General features: G+C 42.8%; 1 protein-coding gene across 1 annotated transcript in view; it reads right to left on the reverse strand.

Moving 5' to 3' along the window:
- plcl1 (phospholipase C like 1) overlaps positions 1-18,459 on the reverse strand; it is a 65,529-nt gene that overhangs the window by 18,116 nt on the left and 28,954 nt on the right. Inside the window, exons 2-6 of the mRNA XM_026376069.1 lie at positions 4,036-4,110; positions 3,662-3,949; positions 3,253-3,546; positions 2,127-2,518; positions 124-1,237 (exon numbers count right to left, since the gene is read on the reverse strand). Coding sequence (XP_026231854.1) covers positions 124-1,237; positions 2,127-2,518; positions 3,253-3,546; positions 3,662-3,949; positions 4,036-4,110 — 2,163 coding nt within the window. The remainder of the gene's footprint in view (positions 1-123; positions 1,238-2,126; positions 2,519-3,252; positions 3,547-3,661; positions 3,950-4,035; positions 4,111-18,459) is intronic.

Below are 18,459 nucleotides of genomic sequence, written 5' to 3' on the forward strand. Positions count from 1 at the left end.
TGAAATGTGACAGAGATGCAGCTACACAAAGTGAATTATTATACAACTGACATAGTGATTACAAAACCTGCACGAATGCTAAAATGATCGTATGATAATTGTTTTAACTCGGAGCACACACACCTTAATCCGCAGAGTCTGAGGCGGCACCCCCGGCACACATCCCTGAGTGTGGGCGCTGAAATATGACACTTCGTCGGTCATTACTGCAGGTCGGAGGACATAACCACATCCCCCGTTCTGTGAGAAGCGACCTCTGTGAAGGTCTAGCATGGCACCGGGGGTCTGCTGGTTCAAGGCTACGAGCTGGACCCCTCCTTTCCAATATCCCTGCGGATTAGGGTTACTGGAGTCCAGACGCACCGAGCTGGGTCGTACCCTGGTCAGGGTGCGCTTGGTGAACATAACAAGGTCCTCTGGGCTCTCGCTGGTCAGCCGTCCGGCCTCTCCCTCACCCAGGGAGCACATTGTCCAATATGGTGGCTCAGGGAGCATGGGTGTGCAGGGTGAGGACGGACTGCTGGGGGGTGACGGCTGCTGTTTGTGAGAGACTCTTTGGGCATAGAAGCTGCGGCTTCCAGTCCGAACGATCGCCACGAGGTCCGACAGCTCCTTGTGGAGGCGCAGCCTCCTGGGTTGAGAGGGTGGAGGCACGACCAGGACCACACCCAGTTCTTCCTCTCCAGGTATGGTCATGCGCCGTCCTGCCAGAGGCCCCCCTCCTCCTATCTCCTCATCCTCCTCAGATATCTCCCCATCAGAGCCTTCATGCTCTGGAGGGAGCTTCTTCCCCACTATTAGGATCCGTCCCTTCAGCTGCTCAGGGGAGGGTAAGGTGGTGGCTCGGCCTCCCAGGCTGACAGGGAGCGACTCTGGAGTGTAGAGGCGGGACCCGAATACATTCTTTAGGTGCTGTGCCATGGTGCGCTGGTGGGCAGGAGAGCAGCGGTGGCACAAATACACCAAGAGAGGATACTGAGAGGTGAGGAAGGCATATTTATTAACCACCTCCAGAGCCGAGCGGATAGTGACAGGCGCATGGTGGTGGTGATGGTGGTGGTGATGGTGTCGGGGGATGTCTGGACCATAGTCGACCCCAAGGAGAGGTTCTCCCTCTGGCCCATCGGTAACTCCGAGCTCCAGGCATCGACACCCGGACTGCAAGGCCTTAATGAGCCCTCCTAGGTCCGCCCTGCCATGAACCTGGTCGTCCAGCAGGTAGGAGCGGTACGAGGTGCTGCAGAAACAGTCAACAATGTGAAATCACATATTGAATGAATGTTGTTTGTTGTATTAATAACACTAATGGAAGAAAATATGACTGATCAAAAACACAAATGACTGATCGCAGAATAAAAAACACGTAACATAAAAAAACTTAAAGGTGCATTTCAAGCCAAAATAAACGCTGCCACAATATGTCCACCATCGATGTGTCTCTCAAAATTTTGTGTTGTCAGTTAATCACAGCGCAGTGAGTAAGCAGAACCATCTGGATGATGAGTCGACAGCCATTCTTAAAAACAAGGAGCCCCTGAGTGAAATAATTCACAGACTGTCGATGGTGTGCAGATGTTTTGTGTAACAGTGTGAACATTCAGTAGAGGTTTGACATCCGGATCCCTGAACAGATGTTTTTTACCTCTTTCTACCCCTGTAGTAAAGATGTTTAATGATAAACAGTTTTTATATTGTCATAATCTTCTCAGAGCGCTGGTGCCTTTAGCGGTTAATGTTTCCACGTCATTAATGTTAAAGTTAGGATCCCATAACACCTTGATGGATTTTTGAACAGACCGAGACGTCAGGAGCTCTGGATCATCTTCTGTATGAGGTGACTGTTTAAGATTTAGAACTTCACAAAATGTAGATCCAACACAACATAACCACAAATATACTTAATGGGATTATTACTATAAACAAACCTGAAGACAAAAACAGAGAAAACTGGACAAAATCACCACGAAGAGAAACAAAACAACTAGAACAACATTAGAAAATGAATAAAAAAAATGAGAAACAGCTAAAAAAGAGAATACAAAAAAAATATATGACTGAAGTAAAAGGAGATACAAGTCATTAAAAAAATGTGAAACTTAATGTTTAGGCTAAAGGGGCAAACACACCTGATGTAGTAGTGGGGTAGAGGCATGTTCATGTCCTGACAAACCCCCAGATGCTCTGGGTCGAGCAGCTGGCACTCAGGGGACTGCAGGTAGCGGGCGAATCCATCCAGACCCAGCAGCCCTCTCTCCCTGCCCTGGGCTGAAGGCTCATAGCGCCTGAGGAGCTCCCAGCAGCCCTCGGTCGTCGCCAGAGACAAACCTTGTTCTGTCTCCAAGAAGAGGCGAAGATCCTGAGGGTCAAGACACTCGCGCTCCTTGGATAGTTGCACCAGTAAGAAATAGACGTCAGGCCTGGTGCACAGTTCACAGTAGGCCTCCTGAAACTCCTCACGTGTCACGTGCGAGGTCAGCTTCTCTTTGCTGCGCTGCATCTCCTTAAAACGCAGACGCACCTGTGGAAAGAAAGGAGACTCAGGTAAGACACAAGGTGGACAGATTATCCAGAGAGATGAACGGAGTTAATTAGTCAGCGAGCTTCATCAAGTGAAGCTGCCAACGTTGATTAATGTTCAGTTATCTCGTTCCAGTAAGGATATTAAAGGGAGCCACATTAAACAACACGCTGATTTCTTCCTTCTAATCCACTCGATCTTCTCTGCAGCTCCTTGTTTGGCCTTTGTCGTTATTTTCTGTCTGTTGTTTTATCTGGTTCGGGGACCAGCTCTGATGTCCAGCTCCGTTTGGAGCTGTCAAAAGTTTTAACTACTAACAAATGTCTTGTGATGTATAATCTTTTATCTCTTTATCTATTTTATCTTTTATCATCACTTCTTCAAAATAAAGTTCAGTATTTTACAAACTGTTGAAATTAGTTCCTGTGTTGAGTGAAATAAAACCACTGTTTTCATTCCACCTAAACAGATTTGATAAAATTCAAAATCAAGTTCTTGGAAGATCTCCCCTTTGTTTTTTTTTCAACACTGAATCAATTTAACGTCAATGTTTTGACAAAAAAATTACAAAAAATACTTTTTAATGTCAAAGTTAAAACAGAGACGTGTCTAGTGTGATGCCAAACTTCAAACTCCAACCTGCCTTCTGACAAACTCTCAGCTCGCGTTTGAGGACAACCTGAGACAAATACCAGGTTCCAATATGTGAAAGACAATATTTAAATTCCCGTCACCTTCGCTTCCTTGATTCCAGGATACAGTTTACAGATGGTGGCGACCGCCACGTCTTCCGACACGATGCCGTAGCCGTCTTCATCCACCTGGGCAAACTCTGCCGCCAGCCACTCGCTCCTCATCTTGCATCCCAGTGTGCCCTCTACCACCATACTCCCTCCTTCACCCAGCCCTCCACCTCCTCCACCACCTCCCCCAGCTCCACCAACCACTGAGGGATGGGCCAACAGGTAGCGAAGACCCGTCACCCAGATGTTGGCCACATCTGCAGACAATGCAACCAAGTCCAGAGACTGCAGAGAGGAAGACACGACAAAAGAAGGACATCGTTAAAGTAGAACATTTGCTGTGGTATCACTGGATTTTTAACGCCATCGTGTGCACAGTTCCTTATTCATATCTTCTTACCTGGTAGTCGTCCCCGTGTATGATGGAGAAGGCTGCTTCCTCAGCCAGGTGCTCAGACAGAGGTCCATTGTGGAGGAACGTCTCGGTGCTCTTCCCGGTTCGAACCTCCCGGATGCTGGAGACATCCAGCCGAGCCCGGTCCCCATCCTTCTTAGACGGCTCCCAGCGCAAACAGCTGAGATCTGGATCCAGGGTGTAGAAACGACAGTAGACCCTAGAGTTGGGCCGGATCTTCTTGAGTTCACATCCACCCTGCATGAACGCCAAACAGTCTGCTGCACTGCTCACCTGAGATGGAGAATGAGTAAGAACCTTTATTTATTATTTGTTATTCATTTTTCAAGAGTAAGTTCAAGGACTTTTTAAATATCTACCTTCTTCTCAGACGGCATGCTGCTGAAAGACACCGTCTTCTTCCTGCCTCCACCCACCTTCTGCACTGAGGGATCCTGAGAAAAAAAAGATGTCCAAGAGTTCAAAATGAGAAGAACCACCAATTAAAAGACATTTTAATTTCTCGTTACTCAATTTCAACAGTACATTTTTTTTTTAAATCACCTAAACGTCTCTGAAGTTATAATAAGAAGAATTGCTCTAAGCTCTGTCTTGGAGTTGGACATTGTCGGGAACCAGGACGTGTTTTCACAGCTTTATCCTTCCTCTTCTAAATTTGAACAGAATCTGTATTTATTTTCTCTTAGAGTCTTCCTCGCCATCACATCCTTATTTAGCCTGGTGAGATGACTCGCAGGAAGGGTTTTCATAAGCCGAGATGGAAGTGGTGTGCTCTATTTCTACAACGCAGGAAGGAGCAAGAAGAACTTTTTTTAATTCCTCTCTCTCTCTCTCTCTCCATTTATGTCTCCAAAACTGAACAGGCTGAAACTGAAGCATGCAAATTTAAGACTGTTTTAAATGTTGATCAGCAGAAGAAGGGGATTTCACACACCAGAAAACACTTCACCTGGTCTTGGTTCCTCTGTCTGTTTATGCACTGTAGATACAGTAAATAAGTCAATATGAACAGACAAACAAAGCTTCAACATTATTTCTGTATTTTGATGTTGTGGGATCACGACTTTAGCACATCAGGTTTTAACAAATGAAACTGTAAAAAAAAAGATTTATTGTACTATTATTATTAACTTTATTATTATTATTATTATTCAACACATTCGGTACTGAGTTCAGACATGAATGTGAAGTCACAAGAAAAATACGAATACTGGACACAAGTGAAAACCAGCTGTGAGTTTGTGTCTGTGGTTGGCTGCTCACTGAGCTGTGTTGTGTACTGTAGGTGCTTCATCACCTCTACTTTATTTACTGTATTTCTACTTCCACATTTGAGCCCATTTATCTCAAAACAACAAATATAAATACACCTCATTTCCATCGACTATATCTGTGCAAACCAGACACGTATGAGCAGAAGAAGTGTTCATGGGAGACATGGTCGACTCTCCGCCTGTAATTACTGCTGTCATTTCAGCTAAGACCATCGCAGCTCATTACAAATCTGTGAAGAGCTATTATAAGGACCCTTCAGTGAAAATCCCACGCTGTAGCGCTAATGAAAGCTAACGTAACGCTGACATTTGCTCACTGAGCAGAGATGAAGCTGTCAATCAATCCGTTGTTACCAGGAGAATCTTAACGGGGTTATATCTTAACAAACATGTACGTACAGTACAGTACAGTATATAGTTTACCTAAGCAAAGGTAAGAGGTAGGTACCCTGTGTATCTGTGATTATAACGACCAATGAGGTGCATGAACATTATGTACTGAGCCAAAGATGGGTCCTTATGTTTACACTCACTAATGCAAAGTGGTTGATTGGTTTATAATCTATCTCTTCTGGACAATAAATGAATGAGGCTCAACTATTGCAACAATGATTTTTTAAAGCTGATAAATTGCCAATAAATATGTTTTCCAAGCTTCTGTACGTGGAACAGATCATTAATTTAATCACGGCTGGTCTCAAGTTTCGGAGCCGTCACATCTTCTGAGGTTCAAAGCAGATCTGCTCGAGCTAAATCTCCATCAGCGCCACAGACGGACAGATGGAGCTGATGCGTTGATATGAGATGAATACGTGTCCGGATTCTTTTGAACTTTTCAGCTTTGTCTGCTAATATCCAGCACAGAGAATATTGTGCCTGTGTGATTAAATCTCTTCGCCGTGAGACCAGCAGACGCAGCAGTGACCTGACATCAACGTTATCATCATCAGTAATGAACACAAAAGCATCGAGGGCAACATTAGCTCGGACTGGAAAATGAGGTTTACAGACTCCCGGTGGACGGGTTGTAGTGGCTCCTCCAGCTTCCAGGGACCTGTGCTTAAATACTTAACATTTAACTATTGTTGATCATCATCGTTTTTGTGTAATAGGCAAATCTACACAGTGATTCACGGTTGAACAGGCTGTGGCGGCCTCCTGTTGCTCACAGCTGATCTATTGGCCACAGAATATGAATCAACAAGGTCCACTCTGTCCTTAAATCTGACAACTTGACTTCCTACACACTGACGGCCCACACAGATTTCACAGAAACAGAATTAAATCAACATCTAAACTGTTCACACATCCTGAGCCTGGGTTTCTGTGTAAACCAGGTCCCAGGTCCAAGGATCCAGGATCTCACAGAGTCCCGTAAACATGCAGGTGGAGTTGAAGCCTTGCAGACCTCAGTTCTGCTCCACAGCTCCGACAACACGTCAACACAGAAGGTGTTTCAGCTGAGTTATTAATGTGTAACACGTGTCTAATGGAACAAATACGCTTCTATTTGAATTAATCTGAGCGTCTACACAGAGCAGGGACTGACTTTCATTTCACAGTAACCACACTTGTTGTGTATTGGCTTACACCTCTGTACTGCACCTGCATACTGGTTTTCAGGTACTGGTTGTACTGGTTTAGACATAAAACTGGCTGTATTATCCTAACGGATAGTTAGGGTTAGGGACACACTGATTTCAGACTCTGTGGCACTGAGATTTGTTCTGTTATTGTTAAAAACCATAGAAGATCTCGTCTTGACAAGAGTTAAGTGTATTTTCTGACTAAATAATCTAAAGAAACATGAAGGAACAAGCACAACAAATATTTCTATTTACAAGGGCGACAGAAGAGGTTGATGGAAGGAGAGGGAACTGAAAACTGTCACCTTGTAGCAGTCACTACACAAACATATTGATTTCCAATTCCAATATTCCCACAGCTCTCAGCACAGAGAGTTTCCAGAGGCCGTTTCTCTTTATTCACGTAACTGTCCCACAAAATGTCTTTTTTATTAAGTTGGTCAGCGAGGAAGCCGGACAGACGAGCTTAGAGAAAGCAGGTCAGCGGGTATTTAGGTGGACAGAGCCGAGCGGGTGGGCGGGGGCCGTGGACTCGTGGGTGTGTGCGTGAGGTTAGCGATGCTGTGCAGTGTGACTGTCATTTGGGAACATTGACGTTGTTGTGGCGGTCATTATTAATCCAGTGTGTTTGCATGTGTGCATGTTTCCACTGTCACTGTGACATTGCAGTGCACGACGCAATCCAGGAAACTATGACCACATCCTCTCAAAGCCTTTAATGCAGTGTTCAGTTTGGCCTAAAAGGGCATCTATCAGTAATCCACAGCCTGCATTAAGCGCCATCTCTCTCTGTCCGGTTTGTTTTACTACTACGCTCCCTTTAGCTCAGATTTGATCATTCTCTCCATCACTGAGTTGCTGCCAGGGAAATATCTCAGCACAGATGGAGAGAAATGGAACCAAAAGCTGGAGGAAAGAGAGAGAAGAGATGCAAGAAAGGTCAGACAAGACAAACTAAGAGAACGGGTTAAAATGAAAGAGTGTCCTTCAGCGGAGATGGAACGAAAAAATCAAACGGCTTGAAAACTGCTCACAGAAATAAAAAACTCAGTGCAAGATGAGCAAATTGAATGAAAGAACAGATGAGAGATGGTTGATGAAAAGAGGAGTGAGCTGCAACAAGTGGGGACGCAGCGAGCAGAAAGGAGAAAGACGCAAAAGTAGAATAAATGGCTGCAGCACAATAGGTCATTGTATTGAGCAGGCATGGACAACAAATGAAGTGGTTACAGCAGCTGGCTCTTCACACTGGAAAAACTACTCAGCACGTCACAGAGACACAAAACACACGGACAACATACGACCACAGAGACAAAAAGGACGTTTCTATAGAACACGTTATAAACTGTATGTAGTTCAATCATGTGAAGCAGAGATGAACTCATTATAATGAGTTCTTGTCTGATTCACATTTCATTCTTTCTAAGAACCATCACTTTCAGCATACTAACCTTTCTCTAATGGAAATGTTGATTGTAAATAAAATACTGACTATTACATTTAAACAAATCCCAGAATACAAACACTGGACAAAACCACTTCAAGAAAAAATGAAGTGCAATATTTGTACTTTTCCAGATGTGAACAGATGCGACAGGTAACGGAGACAGAAGAATAGAGACATTACTCAGACTGATTTCTGTAAAGGATCAAATCTAAACACTGGGGAGTAATGAAACCACTGGGGGCTGACAGCCAGGAAGATTTGATCTCAATTTTCCTCCTTTGTCTCTGGCCTTACATGTGTTTCTTGAGGACTTGAGGATAAATGCTCTGATTAGGCCTTGATTAAACATTTCAGGACGGCTCGAAAATTTGCATTCATCAGTTTTTTCCATTCAAATCTTCATCAGACAGAACATCAGTCCTCTCACACTACAACTGTATATGTGGACACCCAAACATTACACCTGTGTGACAGCTGAGCATCTAATTGCAAAACCAAGGGTGTTAATCTGCTGCTCCTTGCTCTCATTTGGTGACGTTCCAGTTCATCAAGCTTGTCTCTTATTTCTTTATGGAGCAGGCTTCACATTTATTTAACAGCTTTAGTGATTTTGCACATATAGATTCTTAATATAAAACATAATGTAATGAACATAATATTATGGATGAACCATCACTGAGGACATAAAGTAGCTTAAATATGAATGGGACTACACCAACTGGATGCAGTAATGTGCAAAAAACAAGAAAGTATTAGCGAGGTCCAGGCACCCTGGTGCCTTTCAGACCACTGACCTTCATCTTGCTCTTGGTGCAAACTCTGCTGGGATTTGCCAGGGAGGAAGAGATGATTTATTTTTTCCCCAAAGTGATATGCTGCATTAGAAAGACCAACTTAGATAAATGTGCTGTTTGGGATATTTAATTTAGACAGTAATTCTGAATATCAAGTATACTAAATAAACATTTGTTAGTAAAAAGTACAATATAATTCAATTCAAGTCAATGAGACTGATTTACAGGAAGTTGGTTTTAAGATTTACTAACTAGAATTTACATGTAGACAGTGTTTAATTCTGAATTAATCCAATTAAATGAACTGACATTAATGTATAAAATCCTTTTACAGCTGTGACTAAACTGCCACTCAAAGACAGGCGGCCATTCGTTAATCATTATCCTATGCCTGCACACTGACTCGATGTTTCCATCCATTGACCAATTTGTGAACACAACCTTGTGTGTGACACACAGACTGCTGAACACACACAACCAACCAACACCTGGCATGTTGCATAAATCCAGTCCCAATCTGATCCCCTGATCTGGCTAATGATCCCTCAGCACATTGGCAGTAGATTACCACAATAGATTACTGCGCTGCTGTCGGCATCCACAGTCTTACAGACGCTAATCCACAGCCGCAGAGTATCACAGTCAGCACAACAGCCCAGGACTGTGCAGATGACACACACACACACACACACACACACACACACACACACAGATGGCAGACAGTTACGCTTCGCTTTAATTATTCTGCAGAGGATGTTATGTAAAGTTTTCTTCTGTTGTATTTTTGACGTGTCTGTTACTACAGTTTGTCAGGTTTTGCATTATGAGGAACATTTGTCATCAGAATTAAAGAGTGTGTGTAACTGATGGAGCCACTGTGTGCTGACGGAGAAACAGATTCAGTGTGAAGAAGCAGAACGTTTTTAAAATGTGACCAACACTTTGAGGGAATCATGCAAAAATAAGAACTGATATCCGTGACTAGTGTCTGTGTACGAGTCTGTGAGTGGGAGCGTGTGCAGATATTTCAATAAGTGAGTCATTAAATCAAAAGGTGTAATGACACTGATTCCTACTGTACTTCTGTGTGCTGTTGTTTGAAGCAGCATGGATTGCGAGTGATGGAGTGAACGGCTGCACGGTCGTAATCCTCAACAATTATCTCTGAGCAATTAGAACAACAGGTCCAATAAACCGTAAGAGTCCAGGTTATAGTGACCTTACACAAAGTTTGCATCTCCGTACAGAGTCTACTGGTTGTATGTCAGTGTATTATCCCTTCATTTAATTATTATTCAAACTGGAAAAGTTAGACATCAAAACATAGATTTTAATAAAAAGCGTTTTTCTTTGCATTTGAAGTTGAACATGTCGTTACTACCCAGATAAAATTGGCCTTTACCGACTCTGATATTAGCCTGCAGCCATCAAAACACGTCTTCAGAAGTCAGTTAAACAACACTGTTGGTTTAAAGTGTTAAAGTGAGGTCTTGTAGTCATTTAGACAGAGGTGACTTTTTACGTTCAAACTGAGAAGATTCAGTTCAGATTCAGTGTGACGTTCCGACAACATGTATTTTCTCTTCTTGTGTTGGTGAAATTTTAATTTACATGATTAAAGCTGCGTAAAAATCCCTGAGGGTGTGACTACAGCTCCTGCAGTTCCCCACTCGTATTAATGCTTGTTAAATTGGCGTAGTGACTTTTAAATAAAAGTGATTCGCCCTCTTTAGACTTGAGACCAACCTGCTGAATTTCATCACGTTTACAGGAGAACTGCTGCCGTATCTATGCACATGTATTGTGCTGTGTCCACTGTCAAGTGCAGCACAAAGCACGTAAATTAAACTATTTGGACACCAGAGGACAAACCAAACCCTCAGAAACAGACAAGACAGCAACCCCCTCCTTAACATCTAGACAATTTCTTTAACCTCTAAATCTGTCTCTGCTGCTCCAGCTCTCTTCCTTCCTACTGACACACCTCCTCTTCTTCATCTACCCCTCCTTGTTGATCACCTTTCCTTCTTTTTCTTTGTCCTTCCTCCTTTCCCTTTATCTCCACATCCCTTTTCTCCTCCTCCATCCCTCCATCCTAGCATTAGTGCTATCAACGGAGGCCTGGAGACGTCTTTCAGCTGTGGCCACAAGGGGCCCTTATCTAAAGCAATGACACACTTCCAAGTCAAGAGGACATTTGTTATGTAACAGCTTAAAGCTTGCCGGCTTCTCTGGTGGGCCTCTGACTCGGGCGACGTCTGAACACAAGCACAGAAAAACACAAACAGACAAACACACACATGCTCGGAGGGGGAGAGAGAGGGAGAGAGGACGGAGGAAGATTAACTTTGAACAGAGATCAAGACAAAGAAAGTGGGAGAAGTGAGGAGGAAAAAGTAAGGAGGGGGACAAAGAGGACAAAGTGACAAAAGATTAAGAAAGGCAGGAAGAAATGAGGAAAAGGACAGCGAAGAAGAAAGACAGAAGGAAGAGATGAGAGGAAGTCAAACCGAGATATAGAGGAGAAAAATTAATGAATGGAGGGAGAAGAAGAGGAGCAGGAGGTCAGACAGGTGATGTCAAAAACACACAGACCCAATAAGAGCCTACATTAAAATAAATAAATAAAACAGGCTGACTTCTAAGAGCTCTGTGTTCCTGCTCACACTGTGGGAAGGAGACGTGACAGCAAAGAGGAGAAGAGAGGGAGGAAGGGAGAGGAGAGGAGGCCGTTGGAAGGCAGCCCTGCACGCTTCAGAAAAGGAGATGTTTAGTAAATGGCCTGATAAATCTTTCAGAGAGGAGGCTGAGGGGGGAAGAGGAAGAGGAGGAGGAGGAGGAGGAGGAGGAGGAGGAGGAGGAGGAGGAGGAGAGCAGCAGCCGAAGCAGGAGGAGAAGAATGAAGAAGAGGAGGAGGGAAAAAGCTTGTTTGAATAATTGACTGTTAAAGCTATTAAACCAAGACAGTGCATCTGAGGTGGTTTATCCTGGTGCATGTGGGCCATGTTTGATGAATGGAAGTGTGCAGTGTGTGTGTGTGTGTGTGTGTGTGTGTGTGTGTCGGAGGACACTCCTAAAGCTGCAGAAATGTCTCCAGGAGACTCTGGCACAGACAGAGCAACTAGTGCATCTGTCAGGAAAACCCAGCTCCAGCCGAGACGTCCGTTATGTAACCGGCGTCCAAAAACCAACATACCCACACAGACAGTCAGAGCAGTGACACACACACACACACACACACACACACACACACACACACACACACACACACACACTTCTGTTTTCAATATGATTTCAGCTGCTGCCTAGCAACCACAGGTGAAGGACAATACAAAAGACGGGATAATGAAACTGTAACTGTCTCAATCGTCTTTTTCTGTCCTGAAAAAACACAAAGACGAAATCAGAGTAATGAGAAAAAGAGGAAGGCGAGAAGATTAACAGACGGGAAACACAGATGGGATGAAATAAAAGCAGGGGTGAAGCAAAGAAAAGGAAATGAACAAAAAGACGAGAGCAAAGGGAAGTTAGAAGAAGAGAAGAGCGACGGTAAGACGTTAGAGTGAAGGTGTCGAGAGTAAAGGTGAGAAAGGAAATTAAAGAAGTAAGAGAGAAGTACAGAAAACATGTTTGTGTGAGTGACTCAGTGTCACACCCACTTCCTGTGTGAGCACTTGAGCCTGAGAGGGTTTCCGCACAGAAACTCCACTAATTTGTGCCAAAATCATCAGAAGCAGAAAGAAAAGGTTTTAAAGTGTCTGTTAGACCTCAAGGACTCGCGGGCTCCACATCCCCTCAGCTGCAGTAGACATGCACTAATGTGGAATGAAAATCTGAATGCAAGAATAAATTCACATGGTTTAAACTGCAGAGCTGTAAGAATCAGCCAGGTGTGAAGAGTGTGAAGTGTGTGCTTCATAACAGATTTATGGTCACGTGAAACCAGTGAAGAAAAACCCACAAGGTCACACACTAACTCCGTCTACAAATGCAATTTCTTATTATTTGCAGCTCGTTCAGGCAAATACGATGTCAGCTTTTGTTGATCTGGGGGTTAAGGTTCAGATTAGGCTTCGGGGGTGACACATTTTTGAAAAAGAGCCATGAGAAACTGTAGTTTTTATTCTTTACATGAAAGCCCGAGGCCTTGGAGGAGGAAAGAATGAAGAGTGAAAGAATGAGAGCGAAGCGAACTAAACGGACGGAGAGAGAGAGAAATGATGAATGAAGACAGGATTTCATAACATCTGAGTCATTAAGAGCATCAGAAATCAAGGGCAGCTGCACTGTATAAACACCGTCTGATGTACAGCCGCGTATCAAAGAAACTGCAACCAGAAGAAAACACAGAGGATGTCATTTTTTAATTATTTTTATTGAAACGCTGCCAAAGCCCAGTGTCCAGGAACAAACTGGTGTTTCTTAATCTAAAGTTTGTTTTCTCCAAACGACAAAAAAAATAATTCACACAGCGTTCAAACTACAGACAGAAAAACACGAGCGAGGAAAGGTCTGCAGAGAAAGGAGAGGGCAGAAGGCGCCTTACTACAGAGATAGTGGGGGAAGGAAAAATGGCCTTGAGATGGAGGAGGACAAACAGAGAGCAGCTGGGCTGATAAACACGAGTAACAACAGTATGAGCGGGATCAAGGCCTGAGCAGGAAACAAAGTGATATTTCATTCTGCAAAATGTTGAAGTGTGAAAGCAATTTTAGAAAAAACAAACTGAGAATGACTAAAAATTCTCAAACCATTGAGTTTGATCTTTACTGTCCCTGAACGCCTCACAACACAGGTTCAATAGATTCTGTACCGTCCCTTAATGCAGCCCCTCTTATCACATAAGATGACAGATTTTCAGAACAGTCTATCGGATTTGCAGGTGTTAGGGAGTCGCTCTCGATGTAGAGACTCCACCACACGACCTGACAGATGTCTGCTACAGGGTCACAGCAGGCCAAGGCCAGTTAGAGCAATACAAGTTTAAATAGCTTGCATGAGATGTTATATTCTGTTTTCACACCTATTAATTTACTTATTATAGCTCATTTTAATCAAATTAACCAATAGAACATCATGTTGTCATCAGTGAGAGTATTAAATATCTGGTCCAATTATTAATTATGTATTATTATGGCTTTACTTAGGTCCCTGATGGATCAGGTCTCTCTGTTTTAAAACTGTGTTCTGGTATGTCTGTTCCGTTTCAGATCAGAGAACTTATGCTTAAGAACATATGTCTCCATGTATAAGTTAATAGAATTAAAAGTGCAAGATGAACCTGGACTCTGGAGGTTTAGACCATGTTGACATTTGCACTGTGCACACTATGAAAACACAGAGGAAGAGCTGAAATCTGAGCAGTATTACAGTAAGGTAATGATAATGTTATTGAAACCAGGTCCCAGTTCAGGTTATGGAGGCAGATGACCGCCCACCATGAGCCTAAACTCCTCTAAAGGGAGTTTTTCCTCTCCACTGTCTCCTGGTGCTGCTCAGTGGGGTTGTTGGGTTTTCTATATATTTCTGTATACAGTTATATTTTGTAAGATCACTTTAAAGTGCTGGTGATGATGTCTGTTGTGATTTGGTACAATACAAATAAAACTGAATTGAAAAAATTGAATCTGCCGACTGTCAACAACAAAGCTCAAGCCTACAGACACTCCTACTTTCAGTCACACTCCTACTATCCCAACACTTACAACACATACCTGTAATATTCTATATGACAAGTGACACATACTGCTGAATGCACAATAGAAATGAACATTATTTTGCCAGAGACGTCCTTCTAGTGCTGAGGAAATGTAAAAATCATTCTCAATATAAAGCATGTGACTAGTTCTCCCCTTTTAATTAAATCCATGTTGCAGAGCTGAGATCAAAGACGGCTGGTACCTAACAACCACATCGAAACACCCAAGAAAAGGTTTTTGCGGTTAATAACACAAAGGACACGACTCTCCAGTAAAGGTTTTATGGGTACAAGAAATTGGATGTTGATATCGAATAAGCCATATATCCTCCAGCTTGGAAAGCAGAAGAGAACACACTGAACCTCTGGACCAGAGGCAAACTGCAGCCTGGACTGGTTCTCTGGCAGAATCCGACCCAACGCTGAACCATCTTACAGCTACAGGAAACAGCGACAGCATTTAAAGTCCTTGATTAGTTGTTTACAAAATGTATTGTAAGCTGAATTTCTGACAGCATTTCTCAACAATGATCTCTTCACACGCTTTTTTTCATGTGGGCTCCCATGTGGATCATGTTTCATTGTTTTGCACTCAGAGACCACATATTTTTAAAGTGATGAATTGTTATCAGAGATATCTGCAGCATCAACAGCGTGAACATTATCTCCGTGAGTGAGTTGTTGGTTACAGTTCCCCTGTAGATGGTGTCTGTACTCAGCCAAAGATTGTTTGTGAGGGAAAATACATCTGTTATGATATATGTTATACTTTATTTTATACTTTAATGTGTTTTCTATTACAAAAATCGTCAATTCAAACCTGTGATAACATAAAATTACAGTCAGTTTCTTTATTCTACTCTTATTCTGCTGTCTTACACGACATACGGTAAGATCAGAGGTGCAGAGAACGTATCCAGCAGATTCTGCTTTTCAATTTCACGCCATGTTCTGCACTGTATATACTACACACGCTTAGGACGGAGTTATTCTCTGTAAACATGGACCCAGCTAGACGCAGTCTGGAGTCCTCGACCCCACAGAGGAATTCTATTTTCTCATGGAGGTATAAAGTTTATGACTGCATGCCTCTCCTAGACACAATGAATGCTGGATATCTGGACATACTGTATGTGCAGACGATTGGTGGGGGTGGATGAGGCTGTGCTGAGGACAGGAAATAAAGCTTGCTCGTTTATTGTTTATTGCTGGTTTAAGGTTTACTGTAGTATTCCTAACTCATTTCTATCAACTACTAGCAAAGGTAGTTTCTAAAAGCTATGCCACAACACATTCACCTACAAACCATTCCACTAAATGCTCCTCCTGGATTCAAAGTTGCACAATTAGTCGGAGCGTCCTTTCCAGCATCCAGGGAGGCTGAGACACCTTTAAATACAACAAAAACTAGTAGAGCTCAAACATAAAGCAACGAGGAGCAAAAGGTTAATTGAGTCTTTGGTTATTTAACTGCCCTGGAACATGATGTTTTGGTTTGTCTTGACTCGCTACACCACGTAGGCCTCGTCGTTTTTTGGGACTTGAGGCACACTGGATTTCATTAAAGGGAGGCAATACTAATCAAGCAGATTTGAGTTAATCATCTTTTCAGTTAATCTCCCCTGATAGAAACAGCAGGGAGCCGCACCTCAAACCACCACAGCATCTGACAAGCAAAGAGTCACAATGACATGTGGAGAGGTGGATAGAAGGATGGATGGATGGAGGGATGAAAACAAGGGCACAGACGAGAGGGGAGTCTGGGGAGGACGTGGTGATGGACAAACGGACGACAAAGAATAAATGACCAGTAAAAACCAAGACAGGAAGGCACGACGACACAGCAAGCTAGAAAGTGATTATGATAAATGTCAGTCTATTATTGCCTGAACAGAATTTAGGGCAGCAGAGGGGGGGGGGGGGGGGGGTCGGGGACACAGAGAGGGACTGAAAGGAACAGAGCGGCTGTAGCACAAGGAAAGGAGGTGCAGTGGAGGTTAGTAGAGCGGCAAGTGAGTCATGAAATAGTGAATACTGCCGTGGTCCCTGGGTGGTGCAGACAGGCAGGTTAGCGGTGGTCACAGCAGGTGGGTTCAGCCTCAGCACGTTTTCTGTGGTGGTTTATAAAATGGATTCACTGCTGCTCTACTGCACGAGCTGCACAGGGAATGTGTGTCTTCAAATTCTAATTACAGACTGCTTTACTGCTCATTCACTTTGACATGAAACCACATATACTATATAATTATGTGAAACGGCCTCAGAGGGACTAATAAACACACCATTTCATCGAGTTGAGGGTATTATCTCACATGTCGTGATATTCCTGAGACAATTCTATGAATATAATGTTGATGAATTATTGTGGCACATAATAAGTGTTGGAGCTTCATGTTCAGGGGAAACATGATGGGTTCTCATTTAATTATAAATGGTTGAATCTTTAAATGTCTTGTTTAATCAGTCTACAACCCAAAGAGTTTGATTAATGAATATTTGCAGTTCTAGTGGAGAATAATAAAATCCAGCTGCACTCTTCACACACTGCACCAGATACAATAACAATAACAAGTCTCTAACCATCATTCCAGGTAAATACAGCAATTACCTGTGAGCTGCGGTGCCACAGCTGAATCCAGTTGAATCAGAGCAGTAAAGTTTCCTCCCTGCTCACTAACAGTAATGGAGTCTGATCTGACGCTAATTGGAAACCAAAACACTAACATGCACCAGATGAGCAGTTTTCACTCAGTGCTGGCGCCAGCTTTGACTCCGGTATGAGAAACTGGAATTTTGATCTGATGATGGATTCATTAATGACATCAGAGAAGAAGGAAAAGCACAGGTGTAAATAATAAAATCAATTCATCTTTTTTTGGTTTCAGGGACCTGGTATTGTGCACGTTGGTGTTAAACCTGCAATGTGTTGCTTTTTTCTGCTGGACGCGCTAGTTGTGTCTTACTTACTGTTATTTGAGTGATGTGTGAAGCGTGTTAGTGGAGCAGGAAGAAGGAGGGACTAGTGATGTTGATATCTGATTTACATGTATTATTGTTTTTACTGTTAAACCTTTCAACAAATTTAATCTCAGTAATTTCAGTAAGTTTTGTAAACTCCATACCAGATCTGGTAATTTCTGCAGTTTTATTAATTTTACTGTTTCAGTCAAAACATAAACAATAAAACTAATGAATAAAGATGTTATATATATAGATAGATAGATAGATAGATATTTATGGGTTTAATAGAATAACAGCCTGTCAGGACTTCCAGGTTTATTCCAATTACAAGAAGCTCACATCACATTTAAATGTCTTTGTGGCTGCAGTTGAACATTGAATACATCTTATTACGGTTGATTACGAAATCTGTTAAGAATAAAAACTAAATTCGACTTGTTCCATCTTTTATCAAATCTGAGGAGCTGTTGCTGCACACACAGGACATTTAGTGCAACGTAGTCACGGTTAAATAGTTTTCAGTGTGCAGAGATGCAAATGTGAATGAAAAGAGGAACTAGTGTGCATGTTGACTGTGTGTGTGTGATAAAAATAGAACGTAGTGAAAGTTAGGCAGAGATGAGCAGAGAGAGACAAAAGCACAGTCCAGCTGTGTGTCTCACCCTGCTCACATCATATGTTTACTGCAGGATGGTGTGTGTGTGTGTCGGTATGAGTGTGTGCATTTGGGTGCAAACTGGGCTATGCAAGAACAGCCAGAGGTTGAAGGTGGATGCTGGGAGTCACACACACACACACACACACACACACACACACACACACACACACACACACACACACACTATAAAACACTACTGTTTGTTTAGTTCCTTAAAAAAACAAAACTAAAGCGTTACATAAGGTAATCCCCTTATGTAACAAAGTCACTACTCATAAGCATGCAGACACAGACACACAATTACTAAGACAAATACACGAGAGACAAATGCAGGATACAAGGTCAGAGCAGACGTAAACATGCAA

This window comes from Anabas testudineus, chromosome 21 (assembly GCF_900324465.2).
Source record: "Anabas testudineus chromosome 21, fAnaTes1.2, whole genome shotgun sequence".
Taxonomy (NCBI): Eukaryota; Metazoa; Chordata; class Actinopteri; order Anabantiformes; family Anabantidae; genus Anabas; species Anabas testudineus.